We start from the raw sequence: 27,406 nt of genomic DNA, 5'->3' as shown, positions 1-27,406 counted from the left end.
CCAGATCACTTCCTCGTTGTTTCCCCTGCTCTTCTCCATTCACTTGTCAAAGAGGTTTTCCTAAAGTTCAGGTGTGGCTGTGGTACTTCCTTACTCAATAACTTCTGGTGGCTCCTATCATGTCCAATGTCAAATATGACCCCCTTCCATTGGGCAACCTGGCCCCAACCTACCATCCCAACCTTCTATCACTTAACTGCCCTCTCTGCATTCTTAGATCCAGTTCCACATGCTTCCTTGGCTGCTATTCCTGACTCTATGGTCTCCTCCTCCTCACTCTGGCTTAAATCAGCTTAAATTCTTTGTTCTCCAATGGGGTTTACCCAGTCTTGTTAGAGCCTTCCCTCCGTGTGTCACTTCCCATTTATCCCGTATGGAGCCGATTTGTACACAATTGTTTGCCTGTTGTCTACCCCATTAGATTGGGAGTTCCTTGAGCACGGGGCCCTTGAACTGCTTACTTAGCACAGGGTTTTGCCTATTGTAAACACTTAGAATGCTTGGTGACTGACTTTCCAAAATTCAAACGCATGCTCAGAGGTAGAAACTTTGTGGGTAAGTTCAAAAGGCTGCGTGAAAGACTCTGAAGAGAATTCACCAAGAGAAGTTTCAGAAAGGTGCTGTATGAGCCATGCAGCCTCTGGGAAGAAATCCTAAGACTAGAACCTCTTCAGGGGGCAGCTTCAAAGGAGCCAGCCTTCATTGGGCTGAATAACTTAGTGACCGTTTACTAGACAACAACAAAAAATAGTCCCCTGACTTTACAGACCCATCTGCTGTTGGGAGAAATGCAAATTCTCCTAGCTGTTCCTCTCCTCTCCTCTTTCCCCTTCCCTCGAACCCTTCTCTCTTCCTTTCCTCCCTTCTCCTCCTTTTCCCCTTTCTCCTTTCCTCTCTTTTCTCCTTTCTCCTCCTCCCCTTTTTCTTCTCCTAGTCTCCTTTTCCCTCTCTTCCATCCTGTCCTCTTTCCTCCCCTTTCCTTCTCTCTCCTCTCCTCTAATTAGCTGAAGGAGAAAAGAGTTTATAAGATCCCCTCAGTCACCCCCTACTTTTTCCCTGTCTACTTCAGCCTTCATCACTCTTTCTCCACGTGTCACCTTCTTGATCCAGGGTTTAAAGCTTTGGGCTTTTTTGAATGCTGAAAGGGAAAGAGAAAAGAGAAGAGGACAGGGGTTAAAAGAGAAGGAGGGGAAGAGAAGGGGGATTGAAGGTGAGAGGAAGAGGAGAAAAAGAAGAAAGGGAGGGGGACAGAGCTGGTCACAGAAATGAGAGCAGGAAAGGGAGGGAAAGAGTAGCAGGGGTCCTCAAACTTTTTAAATAGGGGGCCAGTTCACTGTCCCTCAGACTGTTGGAGGGCCGGACTAGAGTCAAAACAAAACCTTTGTTTTGTGGGCCTTTAAATAAAGAAACTTCATAGCCCTGGGGGAGGGGGATAAATGTCCTCAGCTTCCACATCTGGCCCGTGGGTCATAGTTTGAGGACCCCTGCTTGGAGAGAAGAGGAAGAGGGAAGGACACCACTGGGACTTCAGGGCTGCTAGAAGGCAATCTGAGCCAGATCCTGAGCATTTCGAAGCCCTTCTTGATGTCACTCCTGCCTCAGTTGTTCAAGAGGGAAGGAGAGACAAACAGAGAGGAGACAGACAGACACAGAGAAAGAGACAGAAGCAGATAGAGACAGAGAAAGAGAGACAAAGGCAGAGACAGACACAGAGACAGAGAGAGACAAAGGCAGAGAGAGAGAGACACAGACAGAAAGAGACAGAGACAAAAGGAGGGAGAGACAAAGGCAGAGAGAGACGGACATGAACAGAGAGAGACAGAGACAAAGAGAAACACAAAAGAGAAACAGAGACACAGATTCAGAGAAAGACAGAGAGAGGGAGAGGAGAAAGATGGAGAGAGACAGAGGGACAATAGAGAGGAGACAGACAAACAGTGAACGAGGAGGAGGAGGATGAGAAGAAGGAGGGAGGAAGAGGAGAAGAGGAAGAGGGGAGAGAAGAGAGGGGAAGAGGGAGAGGGGAGGGAGAGGAGGAGGAGGGGAAGAAGAGGGGAAGGGGAGAAGAACGAAAGGGTGCAGGAGGAGGAGGGGAAGAAGAGCAAGGGGGCGGAGGGGGAGGGAGAGGAGGCAGCAGAGAGAGACAGAGTTAGAGCAAGAAGGATTGAGAGCTCCCTTGGAACTGCAGCGGGGGCGGGCCGGGGGGGATGGTGGGCTACCCTCCTTTCCCCATTGGCTACAGCGGGAGTCAAGGAGCCCAGTAGCGACCTTCAGGCTAGCTGGGCTGCTCCCACTCTGCCCCGGGACTTTAGTGGGGGTGGGGGGAGGGAGGAAGAAAGTGCCCTAACTGACCTCAGAACTGAGGCTGGGGGGTGGGGGTGGGGTGCCGGCACAGGGAACCAATCAGCTTGCTCCCCGAGCCAGGGTGTGGCCAGAGCGTCCTCGCGCCTCTACTGGGTTCTCCGACGCCGCCTCAGCTCCTCGCGCCCTCTCAGAGTAGAAGGGTCATACGGCGGTACCATGGCTCCCACCCCGTTCGGTGGCACCTTGACTACCGTGGGAGAGTTACTCGGGCGTGGTGAAAGCCTCCAGACCACCGGGGCCGTGAAACTGGGCACCGTGAGGCCCCCCATCATGCCGCTGCGGCCTCTCTTGTTCAGCCCCTCGGACATCTTGGGCTCGAAGCCGTCCGGCCTCGACCCCCTGAGCGCCTTCCTCCCCACCGAGGTTGAGATGACGATCCCCGGTCTGAGGTGCTTGTTCGTCTTCGCCTACTTCTCCATCATCCTCATGTCCATGCTGGGAAACACTCTGGTCTGCAGCGTCCTCCTGAAAAGTAAGCGGATCCACTCGGCCACCGGCGTCTTCATCGCCAACCTGGCCTTGGCCGGCATCATGATCACTTTGCTGAATACGCCCTTCACTTTGGTAAGGCTGGGGGGCAGGGAAGGGTAACCGAAAAGTAGTTCCGAGGGACGGTGGGGAGAGCCCAGGACGCGAGTTCCGTTTGCCCAAGGGCGCTCCAGGGGACGCTGTGGACTTTCTCCTCACAGATCGCTATCCGCCCCTCCCGCCTAAAAAAACTTGTGTGGACCGAGAACCAGGACTAGCGGGGGTGGGGGAGGGGCACGGGCAAGGGACTTGTCGGAGAAATCAGTTTGTCCCTCCATCAGGGAAAGGCTCCAACCCGGCGTGACTCGGCTGCCTCAAGTCTTACTCCTCAACACTCCCGCCATCTCCCACAGCTTTCCTTGGGGAGAAGCGCACGTGTGGGGTGGGGCGGGGTGGAGTCGGGTGGAGTAAGGGATGGGACGCTAGGGGGAAGGGGAGGGATGGGAGGGGGAAGGGGAAGGGGAGGGATGGGAGGGGGAGGGGGAAGGGATCAGGGGTCAGGGGTCGGATGGGAGGGGGAAGAGGAGGGATGGGAGGGGGAAGGGGAGGGATGGGATGGGAGGGGGAGGGATGAGATGGGAGGGGGAAGGGGAGGGATGGGTGGGAGGGGGAAGGGGAAAGGGAACAGGAGGGGAAGAGAAAAGGGGAGGGGGGGGGAGGGGAGGGAGCAAGCAGGGAAGGAACGGAGTCTTACACCTCAGCACTCCCCTTATTTCCCACAGCTTTCCATGGGGAGAAGCGCATGTGGGGGGGGAGGGAAGGAAGGGAGCTGGGAAGGGCAAACTCTACCTGCTTCTACTTCGGTCCGGCTGACTGTTACTTCTCTTTGTCTCAGTTTCCTCCTCTGGCCTTGTGAGGGGGTTCAACTAGATGACACAATATCTCTGTCCTTTTTACTCCCTTCCTACTTTTTCCCCCTCTACTTCCTATTCCTCACTTTGCCTCCCTTTCTCCCTCTTTTCCCACGTTCTTTTGTTTTGACCGTTCAGGCATTTTCAGTCGTGTCTTACTCTTTGTGAGCCCAATTGGCAAAGCTATTAAAGTGGCTGGCCATTTCCTCTAGCTCATTTTACAGAGAAACCTGAGGTAGATAGAGGGAAGTGATTTACCCAGGGTCACACAGCTAAGAAGTATCTGAGGTTAAAATTGAACTGGGGTCTTCTTGACTTCAGACCTAGCACTCTATGCACTGCAGCATCTAGCTGCCCATATGATCCTCCCTTTCCTTTTTTTATCCTTTCATTTCTCATCTCTGTCTGCTATCTCTCCCTCCCTATCCCCCTCTCTCTTTCAATCTCTTTAGTTTCTGTCTCTCTCTGTCTCCATCCCTCTCTATAACTCACTATTTCTGCTCTGTCTATCCCTCTTCTGTCTGTCTCTCCTTTCCTTCTTCCCTCTCTCTCTCCCTCCTCCCCTTCCCCCATTCTCTCATTCCCTCTCTCTTGCTCTCCCTGTCCGACACGTGCACTCTTTCTATTCTGTGTCTCCCTGTGTCTCTCTCTCTCCCCTCTCCTCTTTTCTCTCTTCTCTCCTCCTTTTTTTATTCTCCTCTCCCTTTCTTCTCTCATTCCTCTTTTCTTTCCCTCTTCCTCCTTATCCCTCCCCTCCTGTGACAAAATGTTCTCCAACCTCTTTAAGCTCTAAGTCCATATCAGTGTCGTATCTCCAGTCTTCCAAGGAGGCTTGTACCAACCCCAGAATTGTAGAAGGGGAAAAGGACACGGTCCCGGGCTTAGTCTTTCTGTTGGAAAGGCAATTCCAAGGTTTCCTTTGGATTCCTGCTCCCAGGGATGTCTCTTAAAACGTCCTTTGCTTTCAACCTACTTTGCTCTGATTGCAAATCACAGAAAGCTTCGTTTTTGCTTTATTCGGGGCAAGTCATTTCATTTTATTGAGCCTCAGTTTCCTCATCTGTAAAGTGAGAAACTCATCCCAATCTTCCCCATGGGGTGGTTAGAAATTCCTGATTTAAAATAGAACTAGAGAGAGATGACTTATCATTCTTTACTTTGAGGGATCTTCCCATGGTCTTTTTTGGGAGGCACAGATCAGTAGCAGGAATTGAGAGAAGAGGCCAATTGTTGTCTTCCAGGAGTACAGGATAGATGTTCAGTAAATAAGCTGAATTTCATGAGATTCTTATAAGCTTTTGAGCTGGAAGTGACCCTATAGGGCTCATCCAATCAGCCCCTCATTTTACAGAAGAAACGCTTGACGTCATCGAGGAAGTGACGCACCCAAGTTCACGCAAGTAGGAAGGCAAATAATTGAGATTTGAACTTCTATCTTCTTGACTCCCAGACTCATTGGGCAGAGTATTCTCAACTCCATCTAATGGGATTTAGGGGAGTCATTAATTCAAGGATTCACAAATACTTACCCCTTAAAATTTATTTGAATAGAGTTGCATACATTATGAATTAACCTGAATTTCCTTTAAATCTTTACGTGGAAAAAACTTAGGATGCCTAGTTTTCCTTGTCCTTACTGAGTCCCCCTTCCTAATACTCTGATCCTCCCGCTTCTCTCTGTTTCCGCTCTTCTTCTATTCGCTGGGACTCCCAGGTGTGGGACTGGGTGGTCTTTGTGCATTCAGAGCACTTAGGGGCCTCTACTCTTGCCCACAGGTAAGTTTCTTCAGCAGCACCTGGCTGTTTGGATACATGATGTGTTACCTGAGTCGCTTTATCCAATACTGTTCCGGCCATGTTTTCGCGCTGACTCTAATGGCCCTCACGCTGGATCGTTACAAGGTAATCACTAGGGGAGGGAGGGGGGTTGCTGAACTGGGACAGGGACTCGATACCTAGGCGTGGGGCACAGAGGGGGTGTCCAGATAGCCAGCTAGGGCCTCGGCAGAGATAATGAGCCTCACTTGGTGGTTTACAGTTGTTGGCCTCCACGCGGGCTGCCGAGAGCCCCTGCTATAAAATTCATCGGTCCTTGTCACAAGTCTTAAAGGAAAGCCAAACAGCTGGAAGCCCGATCTCCCCCATTCAAAAGTGTCAGCATCAAGGGCCCAGCAGAAGCTCTGCAGGTAGTCTCCAGTGGAGTGCCTCAGGGATTTGCTGCTTGGGCCCTTTGCTACTTAACATCTTTATCAATAACTTGGATAAAAGCATAGAGGGTATGCTCATCAACTGTTCACATGACACCAAGCTGGGAGGGAGAACTGATACACTGAATAGTAAAGGCAGGATCCGACAAGATAACCACAGGCAAGAGCACAGGCTGAATCTATTAAGAAGAAATGCGCTAGGGATCAATGGCAAGCCTTCAACTTGGAGTCAGAAAATCAACCTCTCATGTCTAGGAATGAGAGCAGCTTGGCTGGATGGGAGGTTTTTCTGCTGAGAGATCTGGGAGTTTTAGCAGGCTACAAGCTCAAGGCAAGTCAGAAGTGTGATGAAGTGGCTGAAAAGCCAGACGGGGCTTCTATGAAATGACTCCTCTGGCCTTGATCAGACCTGCCCGGAGCAACGAGTTCAGTTCTGGGCAGTTTAGGGACATTACTAAACTGGAGAGAGCAAGCACATCCAAATAAATGAGGGGTTATCATTTAGAAATGAAGCAGCCAAGTTCTGTTTGGTCCCAGAGGGCAGAATCAAGGGCAGGGGTGGAGAGGGGCCGGGTGCAAGGAGACCGTTTGGAAGGTGGGGTGGCTCACCTTGACAGAAGACACGTTCCCCCTCCTTGGAGAATTCCCAGCAGAGGCTGGAGAACAGTTGGGAGGGACCTTAGAGGTCATCTAGTCCGGTTCCTTAAGCTAATGATGCCTAAAGTACACAGGTAGAATAGCAAAGTCAGAACTTGAACCTCGGTTCTCTGACTCCCCAAGCTTGCACTGTCTCCACGGCACTGTACTAACTCTCAAGGAGAAGGGAGGAGGATCAGTTTCCCTAAAAAGTCAAATGATCTTTAAGGTCCTCCCCCTGGCATCCTCTTCCCCTCTGTGCAACTAGGGACTTCCCTTCTCATCCACAGACAAGGGGAATAAGAACCTAGCACTTATAGATGGCAAAATATGGCCACTCTAAGGAGGAAACTTAGAAAGACTGAGGTGAAGTCATGCCAGTTTTGCTATGTATTATCAGAGTGGCCTTGGGCAAGTCCCAGGACTTTTCTGGGTCTTGGTTTCTGCATCGATCAAATGGCTGGATTAGATGAGATGATCTTTAAAGTCCCTTTATGTCTAACTCCTATGGACCTCTCTTAGTGTGTCTTTCCCTGTTTAAAAAATATTTTCTTATCTATTGTTTTTTTTCCTGAATCATGTTTATTTTTTTCCTGATCTTTTCATTTTGATTGTTTTCTCTTTTCTTCTGTCCCCTACTGATAGGGAAAAGCTACCATAATAGTTGTCCAGTTAGGTGATAATGAAGGGTTAAATTAGGGAACAGAATTGGGCTTATCAATTTATCAACTGAATTAATTTTATAGAAATAAATTATTATAGAAATAAATTAATTCATTTTCATTTCTCAGTGAAAACTCAGAAGCCATATTCTTCTGTCTATTGATATCCCTCCCCATGCCAGATGAGATGGCCTTAAGGTCCCTTTCAGCTTAAAGCCTTTGATATTAGCTAGTATCTTTTTTCTGTCTCAAAGATGCAATACTTGCTCTGTCAGTAGGTTTCTGTATGCAGTTCTGAGACCGATCTCCTACCCAATTGCCCTTGTGCTCAACGAGTTTGGGGGCTCAGGGTGGAGTCAATGACTAGGAAACACAGAGAAGCTGATTGGTCCGTGGGAATCGACCTTGGGTCCTTGGTGTCATAACCACTACCTTCCAATGAATTGAACTAACAGATCTCTCACCAGTGGCTCACAGGGAGTTCAACTTCTCCCAGAATCTTTCCAACACGTGTGAAATAACCCAGGCATGGGGAAAATCTGGCTTCTGAGTTTTAATTGACAAATCAAAATTAACTTATTTAGGTTTTTTAAATGTATTTAAATTTCTATTATAATTTATTTGTATCAAATTAATAAAATTGATAAGCCCAATTCTTCTCCCTCATATAGCCCTCCATTCTCTCTCAACCAGACAACTATTACAATTGCTTTTTAAGAGAACTTGGGGCCTCAGCTATTTTCTTATTCCATCTATCCCTCACGTTTAGTCAGAACAATCTTTCTTAGATCTGGTCATGTTATTCCTCTGCTTCCTATTGTTTGCTATTCAAAGTCTTCGGCCTTCCTCATTTGATCAGTAAACATTTATTAATCACTTACCATGTGCTGGGCACTTCCCTAGGTTTAGGGAGTATAAAGACAAAATTATATTGTCCCTTCCCTCAAGGAGTTTACATTCTTTGTGGCAGACAACACGTACATAAATTAGAATTTGTGATACACAAACCAAGCAAACACAAGATAATCTTGGAGGGAAGGACACCGGCAGCTGAGGGGAACGGGAAGGGCCTTCTCCAAAGGTGGTACCTGAGCTGATGCCAGAAGGAAGTCAAAGACTACAAGAGACCAAGGTAAGGAAAAAGGGCATTTCAGGCAGGGAAAAGGCATGGAGATGGTATCTTGTGTTCCCGGGATGGTAAGTAGACCAATAGAGTTGAAGAGTGGAATGGATGAAGGAGAGAAGTGTGTCAGAGAATTTGAAAGGGAGGAAAAATCTTAGTTGGGAAAGGGTTCGGTATCAAAAAGGGGAGTTTATATTTTATCGTAGAGGTGACAGGGTGCCACTGAAAGTCATTGAGAAGGTTAGTGACATGGCCAGATTTCTGATCTATAAAAATTACTGTGGTAGCTGTGGAAGGTAGATTAGAAAAAGGAGAGATTTGAGGTAGGGAGACCAATTGGGAGGCTACTGAAGTGATCCAAGTGAGCAGGGATGAGGGTATAAACTAAGGTGACATGTATAAGTAGAGAAAAGAAGATATATATGTGTGTGTGTGTGTGTGTGTGTGTGTGTGTATAGAAGATATGCACATATGTATATGTAGGTGCATAACATACATAAGTTCATACATAGAGTACACAGTGCAAATATGTGCATGTAACATAGACATGTGTCCATACACAGATGTATACAGACATAATTTGTATATAGGTATATATACAGGTATAATACATGGGTGTATAAGTATATAATATGTATACCTGTGTTTATGATATATACACATGTGTATATGTGGGTGTGGTATAGACATGTATATAGATAATGTATACATAACTGTGTAGGTATCATATACACATTTGTGTATATTACATATAACATGCACATATATGTATATTTGTATGTACATGATGTGGGGATAGGGAGAAAAGATTTGGCAATTGATTGGGTATGTGGAATGAATGAAAGTGAGTAACCAAAGATGACACCAAAGTTATGAATTTAAGTTGTACCCTAGACAGAATATAGGGATGTTTGGAAGAGAGGTGGATTTGGGGGGAAAGATGATGAGTTCTGTTTTGAAGATGTTGAGTTTGAGATGCTTATGGAAAATTCAGTAGATGTCCAATAGTCAGTAGTCAATGAGGGAATGAAACTCAGGATAGATATTCCCTATAGACCAGGGAATTGTCTGCACAGAGATGATCATTGAACCCATGGGAGCTGATGGAGTTAATATTAAATTACCAAATGAAAGAGTATAAAGATGAAAGGGGAGAGATCTAAGGACTGAACTTCGAGGTCCATCCATAAGTAGTGACTTTGAGTTGGATGATGGGCCAGCAAATAGACTGAGAAGGAAAGAGAGAGAGAGAGAAAGAAAGATAGAGACAGAGAGAGGTTATTATAATGTCATGGAGAATCAGAGAGGAAAAAGTATCCAGGAGAAGAGAGAGGGTTAGATGGCAGAGGGATCAAGCAAGATGAACACTAAATAAGGGCCTCTGAATTCAGCAATTACAAGATCATTGGTAACTTTGGAGAGGGCAGTTGCAGTGATGAGTGATGAGGTCCTAAGGCTGAGATGAGAGCAGAGGAGAACAAGTGAAAACACCAAATATAGACAGCCAAATTCCTTGGAAAAGCTGTTTAGATTTATACCCTATAGTTATCTGTGTTCATAATGTATCCCTGTCCCAAGTTGTAAGCCTCAGTGGGGTAGGGAGCCTTATCCAAATTGTGTGTCCCCGAGAGCCTAGCACAAATTCCGTAGAAAAGTGCATTTGATCAGTTTTGCTGAATATATCCATAAATGCCCCCATTTCCAGCACTGGATTCAGCTTCGGTTCTTGATGAAAATATTCCCCCCCTGCCTCTTTCCAGGTAATCCTGAAGCCTGACAAGCCACGGACAACTGCTTTGAAGGGTAGTATCTGGGTCATCATCATCTGGATCCTGGCCAGCTGTTTTTCCTTACCACATACTTTGTACCAGAGATTGCCTCAGTTTGATGCTATGTAAGTGGGCCAGGGGAGAACTGCTAGAACTTGGCAAGTTAACTGGAGGGTGCCATTTTAGAGGGGGAGATTTCTACATGCGGGGAGTTAATATCAGTCTTCCCCCAAACAGGATTTCACATCTCTCTTCTTTTCTGGGTGGTTGGGGCTGTGGTGGGAAGGTTTAAAGGAAGGAGGAGTGGGGAAGGAGAGAGAGCAAACATTTATGTACTAGGAACTGTGCCAAGCATTTGATACAACAGTCCTGAGAGGTAGATGCTATTACTGTCCCCTTTTTACAGTTAAGGGAGTCTAAGGCTGTCAGAGGTTAAGTGATTTGCTCAGGGTCTCACAGCTAATCAGTATCTGAAGCCAGATTTAAACTCAGGTCTGTCCAACTCTCGACCCACTTCTCTATTCACTGTGGCATGCTGTCTTGATAGTTGATAAAAGTGGGAGGAAGATAAGAGGAAGGGAGAGGAGTGGAAAGAAATGTAGTGCCTACTATGTACTAGGCTGGCGCGGAACACTTTACAAACATTATCTCATTTGATTTGATTTGAATGGACAGAAGAGAGTTTCCTCTAAAACATTTCCCAGTAATTTCCAAGTGGGTTCAGTCTAGCCATTCTATTGTGCCCATTTGTGCCAACATGGGGAAGTAAAGTGCCCCCCAAAGAGTAACACTTAGCCCATTCACAAATTATGCTTCCATTTACACTTCTGCTAGCAAAGGTCAAGGTTTTTATGCTCCATTCTAGGCCATCAGTAAATGAAAACATATTTGCATTTCATAATTCCGCATTTCATACCAGAATCAGCAAACACATTTATGTTATTCCATCTCTGAGCAATGCAGAGAGCTTTTATAACATAGACAATTTGGTAGTTTTTTCAGATAAAATATATGCAGATGTACAATAAATGAATGTGCTAATTATTATTCTCTCCTCTGATTGCGGAGTACACTTTACTCAGAGAATACATGCACGCATGCACACACACACACACACACACACACACACACACACACACACACACACAAAACACTAGTGAATTTGCAACTTACTACAAATGGCAGTTCAGCACAGACAGAAGGACACTGGATTTGGAATCAAGGGAAATTCCTCCAAATTCCACTTCTGTTATTTGCTGCTTTTGTGACCCTGGACAGTCTTTTTGGCCTCAGTTTCTTTACCTGTAAAATGGCGAAGTTGGTCTAAATGTGTCCTTTCAGCTCTAAATCTGTGTTCCTATGAAGACCATGATGATGCTCACCAAGAGCTGACATAATCTTAGTTTGTACTGCAGGGTATAGGTAGGGAGAAAGGAGGGAAGAAAGGCAGGAAATAAAAAAGGAGGAGGAAGGAAGGAAAGAAAAAATAAGCATTTATTAATGTGTTATATAGCATGCACTGCTTTAAGCACTTTACAAATATGATCTCAACTGATCCTCACAACAATGTTGAGGGGTAGGTCCTATTGGTATTTCCATTTTATAGATGAAGAAACTGAGGCAAACAGAGGTTAAGTGAAACTACCCAAGCACACAGCTAGGATGTGTCAAAGGCAAGACTTAAATGCTATTACTCTGTAATAGGCTGTAAGTCTGGTGAAATCCCTGAACCCTTTAGAGTGCCAGGCCTAGAGTCCAATATAACCTCAGATACTCCCTAGCTATGTGGCCTTGGGCAAGTTACTTGTCTGTTTGCCTCAGTTTCCTCATCTGAAAAATGAGCTGGAGAAGCAAATGGCAACTCACTCCAGTATCTCTGCCAAGAAACCCCCAAATGGGGCCCCAAAGAGTTAGAAATGACTAAAATGACTGAGTAATGATGAAAATTATCAAAGTATATACATATAGAGTGTATGTATGTATGTATGTATGTATGTATGTATGTATGTATGTATAAAAACAATTTGTGGACCCCAGGTTAGAATCCCTGATCTAGGAGGTTGCCATCTGCATCCAGAGAAAGGACTGTGGGGACTGAATGTGGATCACAACCTTGCATTTGCACCTTTTTATTGTTGTTTGCTTGTTTTTTCTTTCTCATTTTTTCCACTTTTGATCTGATTTTTCTTGTGTAGTATGATGAATATGGAAATATGTATAGAAAAATTGCACATGTTTAACATGTATTGGATTACTTGCCATCTAGGGAAAGGGGTAGAGGGAAGGGAGGGAGAAGCAAATTTGGAACACAAGGTTTTGCAAGGATGAATGTTGAAAACGATCTTTGCATATATTTTGAAAATAAAAAGTTACAATTTTAAAAAAGTATCCCTGATTTAGAAGAAGGGGTTGGAGATTGGTTGCATAAAATTTGGATATATAGGCTGGGGAAGAAAACACTTAGGGAAGACTTCAAGTATTTGAAAGGTCATCATATGGGAGAGAAAATTGACTTGTTCTACTTTACATTGAGCTAAGGGCAAGAAGACAAAGTTGTAGAGATGCAGATTTGGGCTCCTCCCTCCAACTTCCTTCTGACTTCACATTTCCAACATTATGAGGTAGAGAGTTCTTCATCCCTAGAAATCTTCAAGCAGAGGTGGAACGACCATTTGTTGGGAATGTCATAGTGAAGGTTCAGGTTGGCCTCAATGACCTTTGATATTCTGGGATGTTTCTCTTTGTGATTCTACCGGTTCATATGGCTAGATATGACTCCTGAGTAAAAGCCAAGTAGACGCTATTGTTACATGTTGTAGGATCATACGATTCAGAGCTGTAAGGATTCTTAGAAATCATTTATTCAAAGACACTCATTTGACTAAGACCAGACTAATTACTAAGCACTTCTTGTGGTATGCCAGGAATCGTGCAAGGGGAAAAGGGAGCGCCTGTAACGTGAGGTGAGATTCAAAGTAGATCCTCTGACTCCAAACCTAGTCTATATCTCCACATCTCTGATTGTTTCTATTCTTCTCTCTGACCAGGAACCAGACCAACAGGATGATCTGCCTTCCCAGCATCCCTCACCCTTCAGATGTTATCAGGAAGTACCTGCAAATGGTTAACTTCCTTTTCCTGTATATCCTGCCCCTGCTGGTGATTTCACTCACCTACTCAATGATAGGCAAGAAGCTGTGGCTGCAGAATTCCATCCAAGATGCTACCTCGGAATACTCCGCCAGTCGCCAACCAAAGAAGATAATGACCCTGAAGATGCTGATCGTGGTGGTGGTAGTCTTCACCATCTGTTGGCTCCCCCTCCATTTCTATGAGTTGCTCCTGTCTATGAATGTCATCTCTAGTCGGGAGGATATGTATTTCGCTTTCCACTGGTTTGCCATGAGCAACGCTTGCTATAACCCCTTTATCTATTGTTGGGTCAACAGAAATTTCCGTAATCAGCTCAAGAGGTCTGTGCGTTCTTGGTGGCAGCATCTGATGGGTCGTGAGCAGGATCAGTCATCCACTCTCTCGGCCACCTCTCGGCACACCTTGGGGGAATGTTCCCCTTTTTGGAATACCGGTTCGGGGGATAGTGTAATCAATGAGAATGCCTTCCAGCATTGTAGCCAGACAGATTTATCTAGTATCCATCCCATCGTAGAAATGACTTGAGCCGCTGGGGCTCCGATGACCAAGCTATCCAGGCAAAATAGGCCACAGGTTGGCCCAGAGTGGATTAATTTGACCCATTCCTGGCTTGGAACACATAGCTTAGGTCATCCTGGGGTGGAAGGGGCCTATCTGTACCTCCCCCCTTTCACGGTTCTCTTCTTTCTATTTCTTTTCTTGTGGTTAATCAAAATGGCCCATAGTATAGGTTCTGTCCTTCACTTAAAGGGGCAGTACACTTAGTCTTCTGATGTCCATTTCTCATAGTTACCATCATAAGCTCATCTAGATCAGTCTGTCCAGTGTCCTGGACCTTGTAGCCATAGTTCCCCTGGTGCTTAAAGATTCTCTTTTGTGGTTGTCTTATATCCAAACCCTGTAAGTTGAGAAAAAGTATTCTCTGAGAAATTCCAGAAGACTTGTTTTTGAAATGTTCAATAAATACCTGTTGACACACCTGTGTAGTTTCTTGGAAAAAACCACCGACTCGAGCCAGAGAAGTTGGCTTCAAATCCAGGCTCTCATAGTGTGTGTCTGTGTGTGTGTGTGTGTTTGTGTGTGTGTGTAATGAGACAGACTTTTTTTTTCATACCTTCCTTTTGATCCACTGGATCACAGATATTTGCATTGCCTTTTTTCCCCCTTTCTTAGCTTCTTTTTCTAAAAGTGAAGAAAACCTGCACATTTAAGCCAGAGATGAAGTTCCTCTAGTCGTTCATAACTCCAGCCTGGGGAGGATTCGAAGTTAGCAAGACAGAGCTGGCTGAGGGGAAAGAGAAGGAATCGCCTCATCCGGTTATCATTTCCCTTCATCTGAAGACAGTGTTCTTCAAGTAGCTGTGGGGGTGTGATGGTGGCAAGGGATGAAGAAGAGATCTGCCTTGCCTGGTGCTATTTCTTTTCCTTGAATTGTCCACTGTGAAATCAGTTGGGGGGAGGGGGGAAATTGTATTCTCCCTTTCTTTTCCCTCATCAATTAATCAGCAAGTATTTACAAAATACTAGATGCTGGACTCTGTGCAGCAGATAGAAAGAAAAAAAGAAAACAGTCCCTTCTCTAGCTCAGACCAAAGCCTGAAAAGAACTTTAGGACTATTGAGTCCAATTCCCTTCTAGATTCATCTAGAATTGGCAGGGGCTCCTCATTTTACAGAGGAGGAAACATCCAGGCAGGTGGTGAAATGACTTATCCAGGGTCACACAGCTAGGACATGTCTTGGCTATCATTTGAACTCAAGTCTTTCCAGCACCCTAGCCACCACATTAAACTACCTCAAAGAGCTAATATTTGTTATTCTAGTCCAGTGGTTCTCAAAGTATGGTCTAGAGAATCCTGAGGATCTCTGGAACCCTTTTAGAGGGTCTACAAATTCAAAAATAGTTTTTATTTCCAATATGGTCAATGTCTATAAATATAAATCCAGATAAACAAAAACTCTTTGGAGAGATCCTCAATCATTTTTAATAGGATAAAGATACTGAAAACAAAAGTTTGGGAACCACTGTTCTAGTCCTTATTCACTTCTCCCCTTCCTCATTCTCCCTCCTCATTTTCATTCCCCTCTAGCTTTTCTTCTGACTCTTCTCTCTCCTTTTTGTCTTGTCTTTCCCTTCCAACTGCTCCATTTCCCCTCCTGGTCTGCATATAGACACACACAAAACACACGCAACACACACACACACATGTATATATATATATATACTTTTTGTGTATTCCTATCATACCTATTTCTCTACTAAGGGAGGAAGGGAAATTCCTAGTGAATTTCATTTATCCTTTCCCCCTAGTTACCCCAAATCCACTCCTTAGATAGAGACATAAAGTGCCCTGGGCTTTGACTCCCAGTGGTCCTTTCTCTAGGAAAGAGTTCTTAGGAAGAAGCCTCCCAGATTCCCCCAGGCCCACATCTTTCTGTCAGCTCCAGATAGCATTGTGCCCCCCCCCCTGCCCAACTTGTCTCTTAGAAGTTTTAGGAGTGTCTGTTCTCTTATATATAATTATATATAATACACAAATCTCCTTGTCTTCAGACCTTAGATTTCATATTTTAATCAGCGATTACTAGGTACTGAGCACTCGGGCTTTCTGAGGGAGCATCTGCTACCAAAAAGCTATGGGCTTGAGAGCGGATGGTTCCTAGCCATGGAGGCCAGTTAGCTTATTGGATTATATGACCAAGGTCATGGGTTGAATTCTTATATAGCCCAATTAGTGTTCCTTTTCCTCTGGCCCCAGCAGAGGTCCTTTAGCATGGCTACCATTGGCCACCATCTGGGCACCAGGCAGGAAGAGTATGGGGGACTCAGTGTGGCCTGTCCAACTGCTGAGGAAACTGGCTCCAAGCCTATGATACCCTTTTGATAAGGGAAAGTAGTGTCAACTTCCTAACTGAAAGACAACTTGTCATTTCTAAATGTCTACTTGAAGGAAGAGAGATCTATGACAACAATAGGGGACATTTCCTAGATGACGCTTCTCTCACGTCCATACCCAAAGTAATTCAAATAAACCTCTGGCTTGGTCCAACTAAGATAATCCAGAAGAGACATTGTTTATACGCGATGCTTCAGAGTGACCACTCTAGAACCTAGAATAGGTTATGGGGGAATTAATTTTCAATTATAGGTACTTGAAAGACATCCACTAGCACTGTATGTTGGCCCTGCCTGACACGTGACATCTGACATTTGCTCCTAAGTGCTGTGAATGCATGGTCTTTTCTAGAATCCCTGTGGGAATTTTCTCCTCTTTCTAAACACCTATATCTTTGCATACAGATACACATATATGCATGGACATACACATTAATGTATATTCTCTGTCTCTCTGTCTCTCTCTCACACACAGAGAGAAACTAATGGGATTGACAGGGATGAAAGGGACCTTGCAGACAGAGGCCAACCCACTCATATTACAATGAGGAAACTTGAGGTCCAGAGAGTTGACCTGATTTGCCCAGCATCACACTGCTAATAAATAGCTGAAGCAGATTTTGAACCCGGGCCTTCCGAACTCCAAGTAGTAAGAATAACTTTTTAAACAATTATATTAGGACTAATGTTTTCAAGGTCTCTTTCAACATCTTCCAATGGGAGTGGCTGGGCACTTATTTCATGATTCCAACTGGTTTGGGGACTCCTTTGGGAATGATTTCACTTTCTTTTCAATCACAACAAGTATGATCGAGTCCTTCGAAGGTGGCTCTGATTTTTGGAATTATCAGAAAAATCATCCCGAGCTAAGTCTGGTGATTTAAGACTGGTTTGTGCTCATTTGAGGATTACAGAACGAAACAAAAACATTCCTCAGAAGGTTCATTTGGTGTTGGAGCAGCATTAGTAGGGGGTGCATGCTTAGATCTTGGTTCGCCTCTTTTGGTTTCCCAGAATTCTTTGGCATTTCTAAACTGAACCCATCCACATTGCTCATTGCACTTTATGAGATGAATTTCACATGAATAATGACATCGATGGCAAAAGAGGAAAATTATGTTCTCTTCACTTGCCGTCCCCCTCCCCATGCCCATTTCCATGGATCTTGAAGATGCTGACATTCTACTGTGGACATCGATATTCTTAGTTTCATCATCTTTTATTGTGCTCCCTCAAACCCATTCTTTCCACTGGTCTTTCTTGAAAGATCAGAGTAAATGCTGATGCTGAAGGCTGCTCACACCAAAGCCCGACTCTGGTCCACAAGGCAAGCCTTGTGAGTGGACATCCCATAGTCCTTTGGTCCCCAAGAGGGGGTAACAGAAAATAATTTCGGAGACATGGAAGGTTGTTGATTTTTTTCTTAACAGTCAACTTTTTTCTTGGTATGGGTGCTGAAGAGGAAATATATGGGTTATAAGCCCAAATGGGACTCTAAGCTATGACCGTGTCAATAATAGACCCCTCCCACCTGTGTAATCGGGAACTTGAATTTTGGAACTTATATTTTTATCTGTCACTGAGGACTAGAATTGGGGTCACCTAATTCCTTTAGCTGCTGAGTATCATTGATGGAGTCCAGTTGTATCATTACAATGATGTTGGATATTTTGGTGTTCTGTCTGAGGATCGGAGAGTGGAATTTCCTTTGTGTACCCAGTGATGTCATAGTTCAGGGTGGCTGGACTAGGTAACCACTGGGGAGAAGTTGATTGTCATAAACACAGGTGTGCCTTGCTTTACGCAATGGGCCTGGGCCTGGGGAAATTAGCCTGTGAATTAAATCCCATTTTAAATACAGCAAGGGGAACTTGCTATTTAGAGGAGTCCTGAAATGAATTAAAAAACAAAAATCCAAATGAGCCAAGTTTTTTTTTTTTTTTTTTGGTAACGAAAACAAATTTAGACTCCCCCCCGCCCAAACAGGGCCCACTTGGATTTTCATAGAGTGAGTTGAGAAAGGGAAGGGAACCGTTCCATGAGGGCGTATGTTCTCTTGGGTCTCCTGTTCAGAACATTGTTTGGATCTCTTCCACTGAAGGTTAAGGCCAGTGTTTAAACAAGCTGAGATGATGGGAAAGCAAATGTCTTCTTTTGTATGGCCTGTGAGTATTCTGCAAATTCAACTTAGAAAGTAAGTCAGGAGAAAAAGGAACTACATGTAAAAACCAAAAAAGACCAACAACAAACTCGTTGGTGGCCTTCGCACACTCCTTCCTCCCGCCCCTCTATGGTTACTAGTTCAACATCTCTATGGATCCAGCCTGGATCCTTGTTTAAGGAGCAGCTGTGATTTAGTCCTATGTGGGTGGACTTTGCAAGGTCCTCTATCTTTCAGCTTTGGCTGTAGCTCGGCGTTAGTCCCTGCAGAAATGATAGGAGGTGCCCCCAACGGTCCAAAGCCCTCCCTCTGCTGCTGCTGCTGGTTCTATCTGTGCCGGAGGGAGAACTGAGGGCAACGGGCTGTGGCTTTGCCATATTCTCTGGCAGCGTTCAGGACTAGCACAGGCTGACATGCCCTGGAAGAAAAACCTCAGCTGGGACAGATTGCCTGGTTGGAGCAGCTCTTCCTGGAAGGGATGAAATAAGGATCTTTCTTTCCATCACGACACAGCCGGAGAATGGACAGTGTTTCAGGTTCTTGGCACTGGGAAAGTGGAGTGTGGCCTTTGCTTCTAGTGACTGCTGCTTTGCTGGCATCCTTAACTCACTGTATTGCAATTAAGATGTTGATTGTGGCTTCTGGATGAAGGAGAAAGTGAATAAAGATGTTGATTTGGAAACATTCCCAGTTCTTCCTCTTGCCTGAGTTTGTGGAGTGCAGTACTTTTGCAAGTGGGCCTTTGAGACTAGCGCAGAATAAAAGTCTAGATTTACTGGGAGGACATAGGCCCTGTCCTCGAGAGAGAGCTGCTAGCTGGAACTGGGCCCACGATGCCCACAGGTGGCCCATAAAGATGAGAGAGAATCAGACTCTGCCCCGAGAGGGCCATCATATGGCATTTAGGAGAATTCCCAGTTTGAACAGGAATCCCCTCAACCTCATCGCAGATGAGTCTCCGCCTGAAACCTCTTGGGACAGGAAATCACTAGCTTTTCGTGGCAACTCATTTCTCTTTTGGACAGCTCTAATTGTTAGGAAATTTGTCTTCATATCAGACCGAAGTCTACTGTTCTGTAATTTCCACCCATTGTGTCTAGTCTGCCCTTTGGAACCAATTAAAAACAAGTTGAGCTCCTCTTCCCTAAGAAAGTCCTTCCACTACTTGAAGACAGTTATTGTGTGTCCCTTAAATCTTCTCTTCCTTCCATCGCTTTTCACACACGGTCATCTCACTAGCTCGTGCTCTCTCCCCCGGAAGCACAGGGATGACCACCCGACATAACCTGTCAGATTCCCTGGGATACGACACACGGTCCAGATAAGGTCCGGCCAGGAGTGTGGAGAGCGAGAATGACCATCTACCTCATCACTCTCCTTCTTTTTGAGCGGCCTAAGGCGGAGTGGCCTTTTAAGCTGCCGGGACATAGCCCTACCTTGTAATGAGCTTACACGTTGCCTTAACCTTCAGGTTCTTAGGTGCACTGCTCTGTTCCCTGTCACCCTCATCCCGTACCTGTTAGAACTGTTTAAAAAACAAACAAATGTCTATCTCTACATTTATCTCCCATCAGATCTGCTCTTTCCCCATTAAGTCTGTTGTTCTGCTCTGTCGGAATATTTTCACAGCGGTATACTTCCTCCTAATGCGTTAGGGCCCCCTTCCTGATTTGTGTCATTCCATCCATGTCACGGGCATTCTCTTTTGTTCTGCCCGAGTCCCGGGATCAGATGAGACAATCCGTATAAGTCACTTTATAAACCTTACGGCGCCCTCCATATGCTATAATGCTGATGGTCTGCTATGGTGCCACAACCTTTAAAACACAATTGCTCAAGAAAATAGAGAAGAGCTTCAAAGGCACTTAACAACAGTCGGGGATTCCATCGTCCTTATCTCGCTAATAGAGTCATCATCCCCCTGGTTCTTTGATGTTCTCTGTGCCTGAGACCTCAAGCAGCACTCAGCACAACTCAATGTCCAAGACTTTCCTCAGGGACACTTATATCACAGAAGAAAACAAACAGACACTTAGGGAAAGTAATACAAGTAAGCCATCTTTACAAAGCCATATTGCTTGGCTTTGATAAAGCCTCCCATTTTTCTCTCTCTCTCCCCCACCTCCCTCCCACTCAGCTTTGTAACTACACAGTACAATGACCAATACAGGGAACGAGCCTATACACAAGCCTAGAATATCTATGCTTTTATAATCTGTCTAAAGGCGACTTCAGAATGGAAGGGAGACTGTTTGTTGCTCTCATTAGGGGTATTCACAACCGTCTCTATCTTCCTCTCCTACAGTTCAAGTGTCCTGCCTACTCAATTGTGGTAATAGTTGCTTTCATCTAAGAAATTGATTAAAGATATTGAAAATAATAATGGTGTCCATTTGAGTCTTTCCTCCAGGATGACACTGATCCTCCATTCTTCGGGTCAGCTCATTCAAACTGTTCCCTAGCCATCAAACTATATTATCCTCCGGTCTAGTTATGCAGGGGGGAATGAGACAATTGTGCGGGTACGCCTTGGGGAAAAAACATCCTTTGACTTGCTCTTAGGATATTTTTTTCCAAGGTGTACCAACACAAATATCCTTTGACTCATTCTTAGGGGAAGGGAAAAGGCCAATGGCGACGGGGGCACATTAGGCCTGGACTCTCGCCATACGTCAGCTGACATTTGTCCATCTCGTCCTCAAAAACGACCTGAGAGATTTTGTTGAAGGCTCTGCTGAGATATAAGTCCATATCCCTCACATTTCACTGATTTACACATTCCTTTGAAGGGAAAGGAAATAAGATTGGTGTTCTCGGGAAATGATATGTTCTCAGTTAACCCATGCGGGTCCTAGGGATTATCATTCCCCTTAGGATTACCCTTCATTACGCTAGATGGAGATGAACCAGGGGTCCAGAAGGAAATGTCCTTGGATTTCTTTTTCAGTCTGTCAGTTAATCATATGTCTCTCACGGCCCGGAGGAATGGGTGGATGAGAACAATTTGTTCGGATGGCCACGAGGGCAGGTGAAGCGGGCACCGTGGAACACTTAGAGCTTGGTCTGACATCCGAGATACCAAGGTCGTCTGCTATATCCCACACCATTACTGGTGGCGCTGACTTTTTTCATGCCTCTAGACTTCAATGGCTCTGGAAGAGAGAACGAGGCTGACAATTCTGGGCAACTCTGCCTCCCTGAAAACCAAAAAACAACAGCTCCTACTGCAAAGGCGTCATTGCTGATAGGTTAGGGAGAGAGTGAAAGAGAAAGCCCCTCCTACCTTGCCATTTACTGTTAGAGGTGCAAGGGAAAAGGGGAACAGGGGGTCTTCAAGAGCTCAGGCCTTCCTCCAGAATGACTGCTCAGAGCTGACTCTCAATACTTCTACCAGGTCATTAAAAATATTCTCCCCATTAAAAAAAAAATCCTCACTTTCAGTCATTCAGCTAAGCCTAGGGGATAAGTTTACTCTGGTGGTAGAGACCACTCTGCTGGTCTTAGCCATGTTTCCTGACCCATTCATATGCAAAGCGTGACCAATCCAGGTCTGACCAGAGCAAAGCCCTTCTGTCCCACGTCCTTACAATAACATGGGCTAGAATTTTGCCCAGAATCAAACTCATCAACTTAGAGTCTGAAAAAATAGCCTTTCTTCTATTTTCTAAATAATAACTGTTACCCAACTTCAATTTTACAAGCCCCTTCTCAGTTTTTTTTTTTTTTTTTAACAAAGATCACTTTTAAAACCTCCCATTTGTTTTTAAAAGAAAGATCACTTTCAGAAGTTCAGCAATTAGTTCTGCTAGTTTCTTCATTCTCCGTGGATATTAATTGATCCAGGCTGTGTGACTTACTTTCACTGAAGGAACTTAGTTGTTTTCCTCCCATCCCCTTCATTATCTTGGACTTTAAATGCCCTGCTAATCATTTTTGTTTCATTTTTCTCAGTCTGAAAATTATTCTCTTTGGCAGAGAAATGGGTCACACGGCGTGTCTCTCCTGGTCACTGTTAATTGCCTCTGTTTTGTAGGTATGAAAAATGTTGCTTTGTTTCCTTGCCTCTGTGAATATTCCACGGGCCCAGGAGTGAGTCATAGTGGCATTTAGATGGAGAAAATTTGCTGTTATCTTTTCAATCAAGGAGAATTATAAAAAGGACATCAGCATTGTTTATGGTTTCTTCAGCACTGAGACTTCTAAGTTTCACCATTTTAGAGATAAACAGCCTTGGGATCATGAGATACTGACCAGTATTACCTAGAGTTGACTAAATAGTACAAACCATTTTGAATCTTGTTTATAATCCTGATAAGTTGAGGAGAGGAGGAATGTTTCTCTGCCTCTGTCTGTCTGTCTCTCTTTCTTTGTCTCTCCCTGTCTCTGTCTCTCTTTGTCTTTGTCTCTTTCTCTCTCTTTCTTTGTCTCTCTCTGGCTCTGTCTCTCTCTCCATTCCATTTTTTGTCAAGGAATATCATTTTGGGGAGGGGGCTTATTCAGGGGATTTCTCTGTCCATAAGAAGATCCAAGTAAGAAAGGGACATGAAAGGGAGTTATAGTTGGCAATGGCAATTTACTGTGACAGAGGAGATTTCATATATTTTCTATGAAAAATTTTCTACATAAAGTTGAGTTGAACTATTATGGGGGCGGGTCTGAATGTATGAATACCCAAGGAAAGGGAAATGAGAAGGTCAACTATTCAACCAAATTATAATTAGAGAACCAAAATATAATTAGAGTAATTTCCATAATACAAGGTGGGGAGAGAGAATGCCCCAAGGGAAACATTGTAGCGGTGGGGGGAAGCAATATAGAGTTTTACTGAGACTTTGAACACGCTTTGGTGTAGAAGATGATTATCCTGTTTAAGACCCCTTTGGCAGTCTGGTGAAACCTATGAACCCCTTCTCAGAATAATATTCTTAAATGCATAAAATAAAATATATGGGATTACAAAGGAAACCGATTACACTGGAATAGTTATGAAAATATAAAAGAAAAAAACAAGTCCATGGACCCCAGTTAAGAATCTCTGGTTTCATGACTGGTAGAAATTTTGCAGTCTATGAAAAGTGCTACCTATTCTCTTCTCACCGTTTCAGAGCACAGTAAAATACCACGTGACAGACAGCAATGGGCATCGAATGGGGGTGCCAAATGGATATCAGACTTGATGGGGACGAAATCTGGGATTGAGTCGGGCCCCTGCCACTAACTCTTAGGCAGCACTAACAAGCCCAAATCAAACACCTGCATTCCAAGTCATTGTCACATGTCACCTTGAGGTGTGTTCATTATTGAGTGCAACTTAAGATGCTATTTCATCCTCAAAAAAGCTACTTACATATTCTCTGTAACTTTGATGAGCCTCAAAACCATCGTAATCCATGGACCAGAACCCCAGCTTCCGGGCTTACCCAAACTAGGCTCGATCTTGAGTCATGGCACTCCAAATCGTGGTATCTTTGACTTTTTTACCCCCACCCAGAGTTGCCTTTAAAAAATATCGATGTAACTCAAATGGAACTTGTGTCTAGAGCTCCATAGATGTGAATAAAAGTGTTCCTAATCCTCGTACAAGTATTCAGGGTGCATAGGAATAGGAGATTCCTCATTTCAACCCAACTGGCCATGCAGAAAATACATGAAGGGCTCACAGTGAACACTCGACACTATCCCTCTTTTTTTCTGGTAAGTATCGTCTTTCTTTAGGGGTCCAAAGATAGTCAACCAGACTCAGAGCACCACCTTGTGGTTTGGATTCCCCTCAGAAGAGAAAGGAACTTTTAGATTTTGGAGAGGCAACTCCTCCCAACTTTTCAATGAGTCTATTTTTAGCCAAGACATATATAGAGGCGTAAAGCCTTCTAGCACGATCCTAAAGACTTGAAAAGTTTCCAGAAGGAAAATAAACTTAAGGTTTTTGGAGAAGTAGAGCCTTCGTTGTTTGATTGACTCATGGTAACAGTAGAGGACCAAGGCCCGGTCTTCTCCTTTTTCTTTCCATGCCTTGGTCTCTTTCTGATCTTACAGCCTCTGTCCTCTTCTCCCCAAGAGGCTAATGTTGTCCAGCAACTCTTCCTACTCTCATTAGAAAGTTGGATTCTGGGACCCTCCTCTATTTCCAAGTGTTGGATGGCACCCAGGAAGTCATCAGTTTTACTCTAGAAGGCTGTATTCTAGAACTTGGGGTCTAGGAATTCTCTCAGGTGAGAGTACATACAACTCCTATGCGATTCTTTCCCAAGACGGCCATTAATTGTCCTTGGAATAGCAAAGTGTGGACATGCACAGGCTTCCCCTCCCCTCATAACTTTCTTTTTATATCCCGACTCAGGTGCACTCTTAAACTGTGTTGCCCTATGGCATATCCTCTGAAAAGGGTAACAGGATAAAAAGATCAACCCCAGAGTGGGCACTTTTTTTGGTAAAGCTAGCAAAAGATACGGTCCCCATATTGATATTTTCAAAAGGCAACTCTGGGTGGGGACAAAAAACTCAGATACCAGGATTTGGGGGCCATGGCTCCCAGAATACAAGCTAAACTATTCCTGTTCACTTGATCCATTACAACTCAAATCAGTCAATTAAGGTCCAATCAATGAGATGCAATTAAATTACCAAATAGGTATCATAACTCACCCAGCTGATCCTTATTAACTTTCTAAATTATTCCATAGGTGCCTTACTTCTTTGTGTGACATTGTTGCAAATACGCCACCCCACTCCATCCCTGCCTTCTTTCATGGAAGAATCCATTTTTCCTGACAAATCTGAGAGTATGGAGGTGTTCCCTCAGTCCTTTTACTTTATCTTCTAACAGAAAGATCTTCTTACGTTTTGTGGATAAATTACTGTTGATTGACTCTGGAAGAATTTGAAATAGAAAACAATCTTTGATAGTTACCATCTTTTTCAAACCCCATCCTACCCCTTTGGTTCTAAGAAGCGATAGCAGTCACAGAGGCTACCCCCTGCTACACCATCTTGGGAGATGGGCTAACCCAGGTCGAGGGTAACCAAAAGGCTTTAAAATGATTTCCCCAGCAGAATGAACAGAGGACAACAATTTGTTCCAATGGCCATGAAGATGGCTGAAGCTTATGTATGCTTGGTCAGGTACCAAACTCATGTGATACATTCTGGGCCATTTCAGTTGCTAGTTGTCCTGTCTTTTGAATAGTCACTAGACTTCAGTGGCTCCGGGAGTTATTGCAAGAGAACGAGGCTGATGATTTTGTGCAACTCTGCCTCGTTCAAATCCAATTTTCAAAGAAGTCAAGACATCATCCATGATGTCATTGGTCCTTTTCAAAAATGAAGGATGGACAACAGCCTTCTGTCTTTTGGTTGGCAAATTGTGCTTCCAATATCTATGGAAAAGTGATCATTTGGCAGGGGTTGACCAATACGCTCTTCAAGGTCCTTTCCAAATTCATGTCTATATGATTATTCCATGGAGTGTGTTTAAGGTTAATGACAGGATGATGAACACCTTTATTTGTTATAGGGAAATTTGTTATAAAGGGGAAAATGACATGTTAGTCCAAAATTTCTTGGCTATTATATCGTCTTCTCAAATTCTTTCCATATACCAAAAAGGCAAACACAATTACTGCTTGTGGAAAGCTCAGATAATGCTTATGATTCATTTTAGGCCCAATTTTAATAGTCTAGAATTAAAAATAATTAGCTTTAACTTTTTAGTTTTTAAATTTTAAAAAGGTGTGCTTAATTCCAGAGTCCCTATGGTTTAGTACATAATGTTGAGCAGCCTCTTTGAAAAAACCATTTCCTTTTCTATATGCTTACTAACCATTTTGCTACAAAGAGAAGTCAAGCTCTCTGATTTAGGCTTTGCAGATTCTGTTTTCTTTCCTCTCCCATGGCAGCTGCAGAGTTGCCATATCTACTGCTTCTTTCAGTGCCTTCTGATGTCATTCATCTGGACTTGGGATCATCAAGGTTGGTCAGGTGCTCGATGACTTTCTCCTTGCTTGCTATTAGTCTTCACACTCCAGTAACCAGTCTCTTCTTGGTGAGAATCAGATCCAAAATAGATTCCCCTTAGCTGATTCTTCCATTTTTTGAAAGATGAAAATGATCATTAAGGTAAGTCAAAGAATTGTGAACCATTCTGCTGTTGGGAGAGAAAGTTCCAATAGATGTCTGGAGACTTCACTATTTTTGTATTGAGCCTTTATGCCAGGCTTATGATCTAATTACTGAACTCACCTATTTCTTTTATATGCTTGGATGATCTATAGTCGTGTCAAACTCAAATTAAAACCGAGGCTCTTAAGCCATCCCAAAGAATCCCAGTGGGCTGCATGTTGTCTTAGTTTTAAAATGTTACATTATCTGTGTTTCAATGTATTTTTATTTATCTTATTAAAAATGTCCCAAAGATAGTCTAGTCTAGTCTGGCCACACCAGGGAGGGAGTGTGGTGGGTCACCAGCTGTGGCAGCGATGGCAACTGTGGCTCTCATCTATATTATATACTCTTATGACAATATTACTCATTTCTATTCCCTCTGATCATTACCTAGGAATGTTGAGAGTCTCATATGAGATAATGGATGGCAAACACTTTGTAAACCTTACAGAACACTTATATAAATGACAGTTATTATTATTCGCCTACAAACACTAGTCTCCAGTCTGCTGATGACTTCATACTCTGAGCTTATGACTGCGTTTGGGCCGAGTTCAAGCAAGGTCTAGAGAGTAACAAGAAGTGGGTGTGTTGATATATGTTTAACAAGTGTTCTCTCTGAGAGGAAAAAAGAAGGAAACTCTCTTCGAGGTTGAATCTGTATTAGGAACATTTTCTCAACAAAACAATAAGTCAAGCCCTCACTTATAGCATTTGTTGTTCTGGAAGGTGCAGATGCTCACACTGAAAACTGAACAATCAGTTCTTGTGTGCAGGTTACAGCATACCCTTGCCTTTACCCAATGCCCTCCATCATAATTCCCACTCTGGTTTCAGTATTGTTCTCTCTTTTCATTGACCTTTCCGATTTCTTTTGAGTAAGGTATGGTTTTTTTC

General features: G+C 44.1%; 1 protein-coding gene across 1 annotated transcript; it reads left to right on the top strand.

The window, feature by feature from the left end:
* The first annotated feature begins 2,432 nt into the window (after nt 1–2,432).
* On the top strand, nt 2,433–14,271 carry GPR83 (G protein-coupled receptor 83). Its single transcript, XM_051968514.1, has 4 exons — nt 2,433–2,928; nt 5,520–5,645; nt 10,132–10,265; nt 13,188–14,271. The coding sequence occupies exons 1-4, from the start codon at nt 2,521–2,523 to the stop codon at nt 13,816–13,818; spliced, it is 1,299 nt and encodes a 432-aa protein (XP_051824474.1). The 5' UTR covers nt 2,433–2,520; the 3' UTR covers nt 13,819–14,271.
* The last annotated feature ends 13,135 nt before the right edge of the window (nt 14,272–27,406 follow it).

The sequence above is a fragment of the Antechinus flavipes genome, chromosome X (genome assembly GCF_016432865.1).
Source record: "Antechinus flavipes isolate AdamAnt ecotype Samford, QLD, Australia chromosome X, AdamAnt_v2, whole genome shotgun sequence".
Lineage (NCBI taxonomy): Eukaryota > Metazoa > Chordata > Mammalia > Dasyuromorphia > Dasyuridae > Antechinus > Antechinus flavipes.
This window is presented reverse-complemented; position numbering and strand designations above follow the sequence as displayed.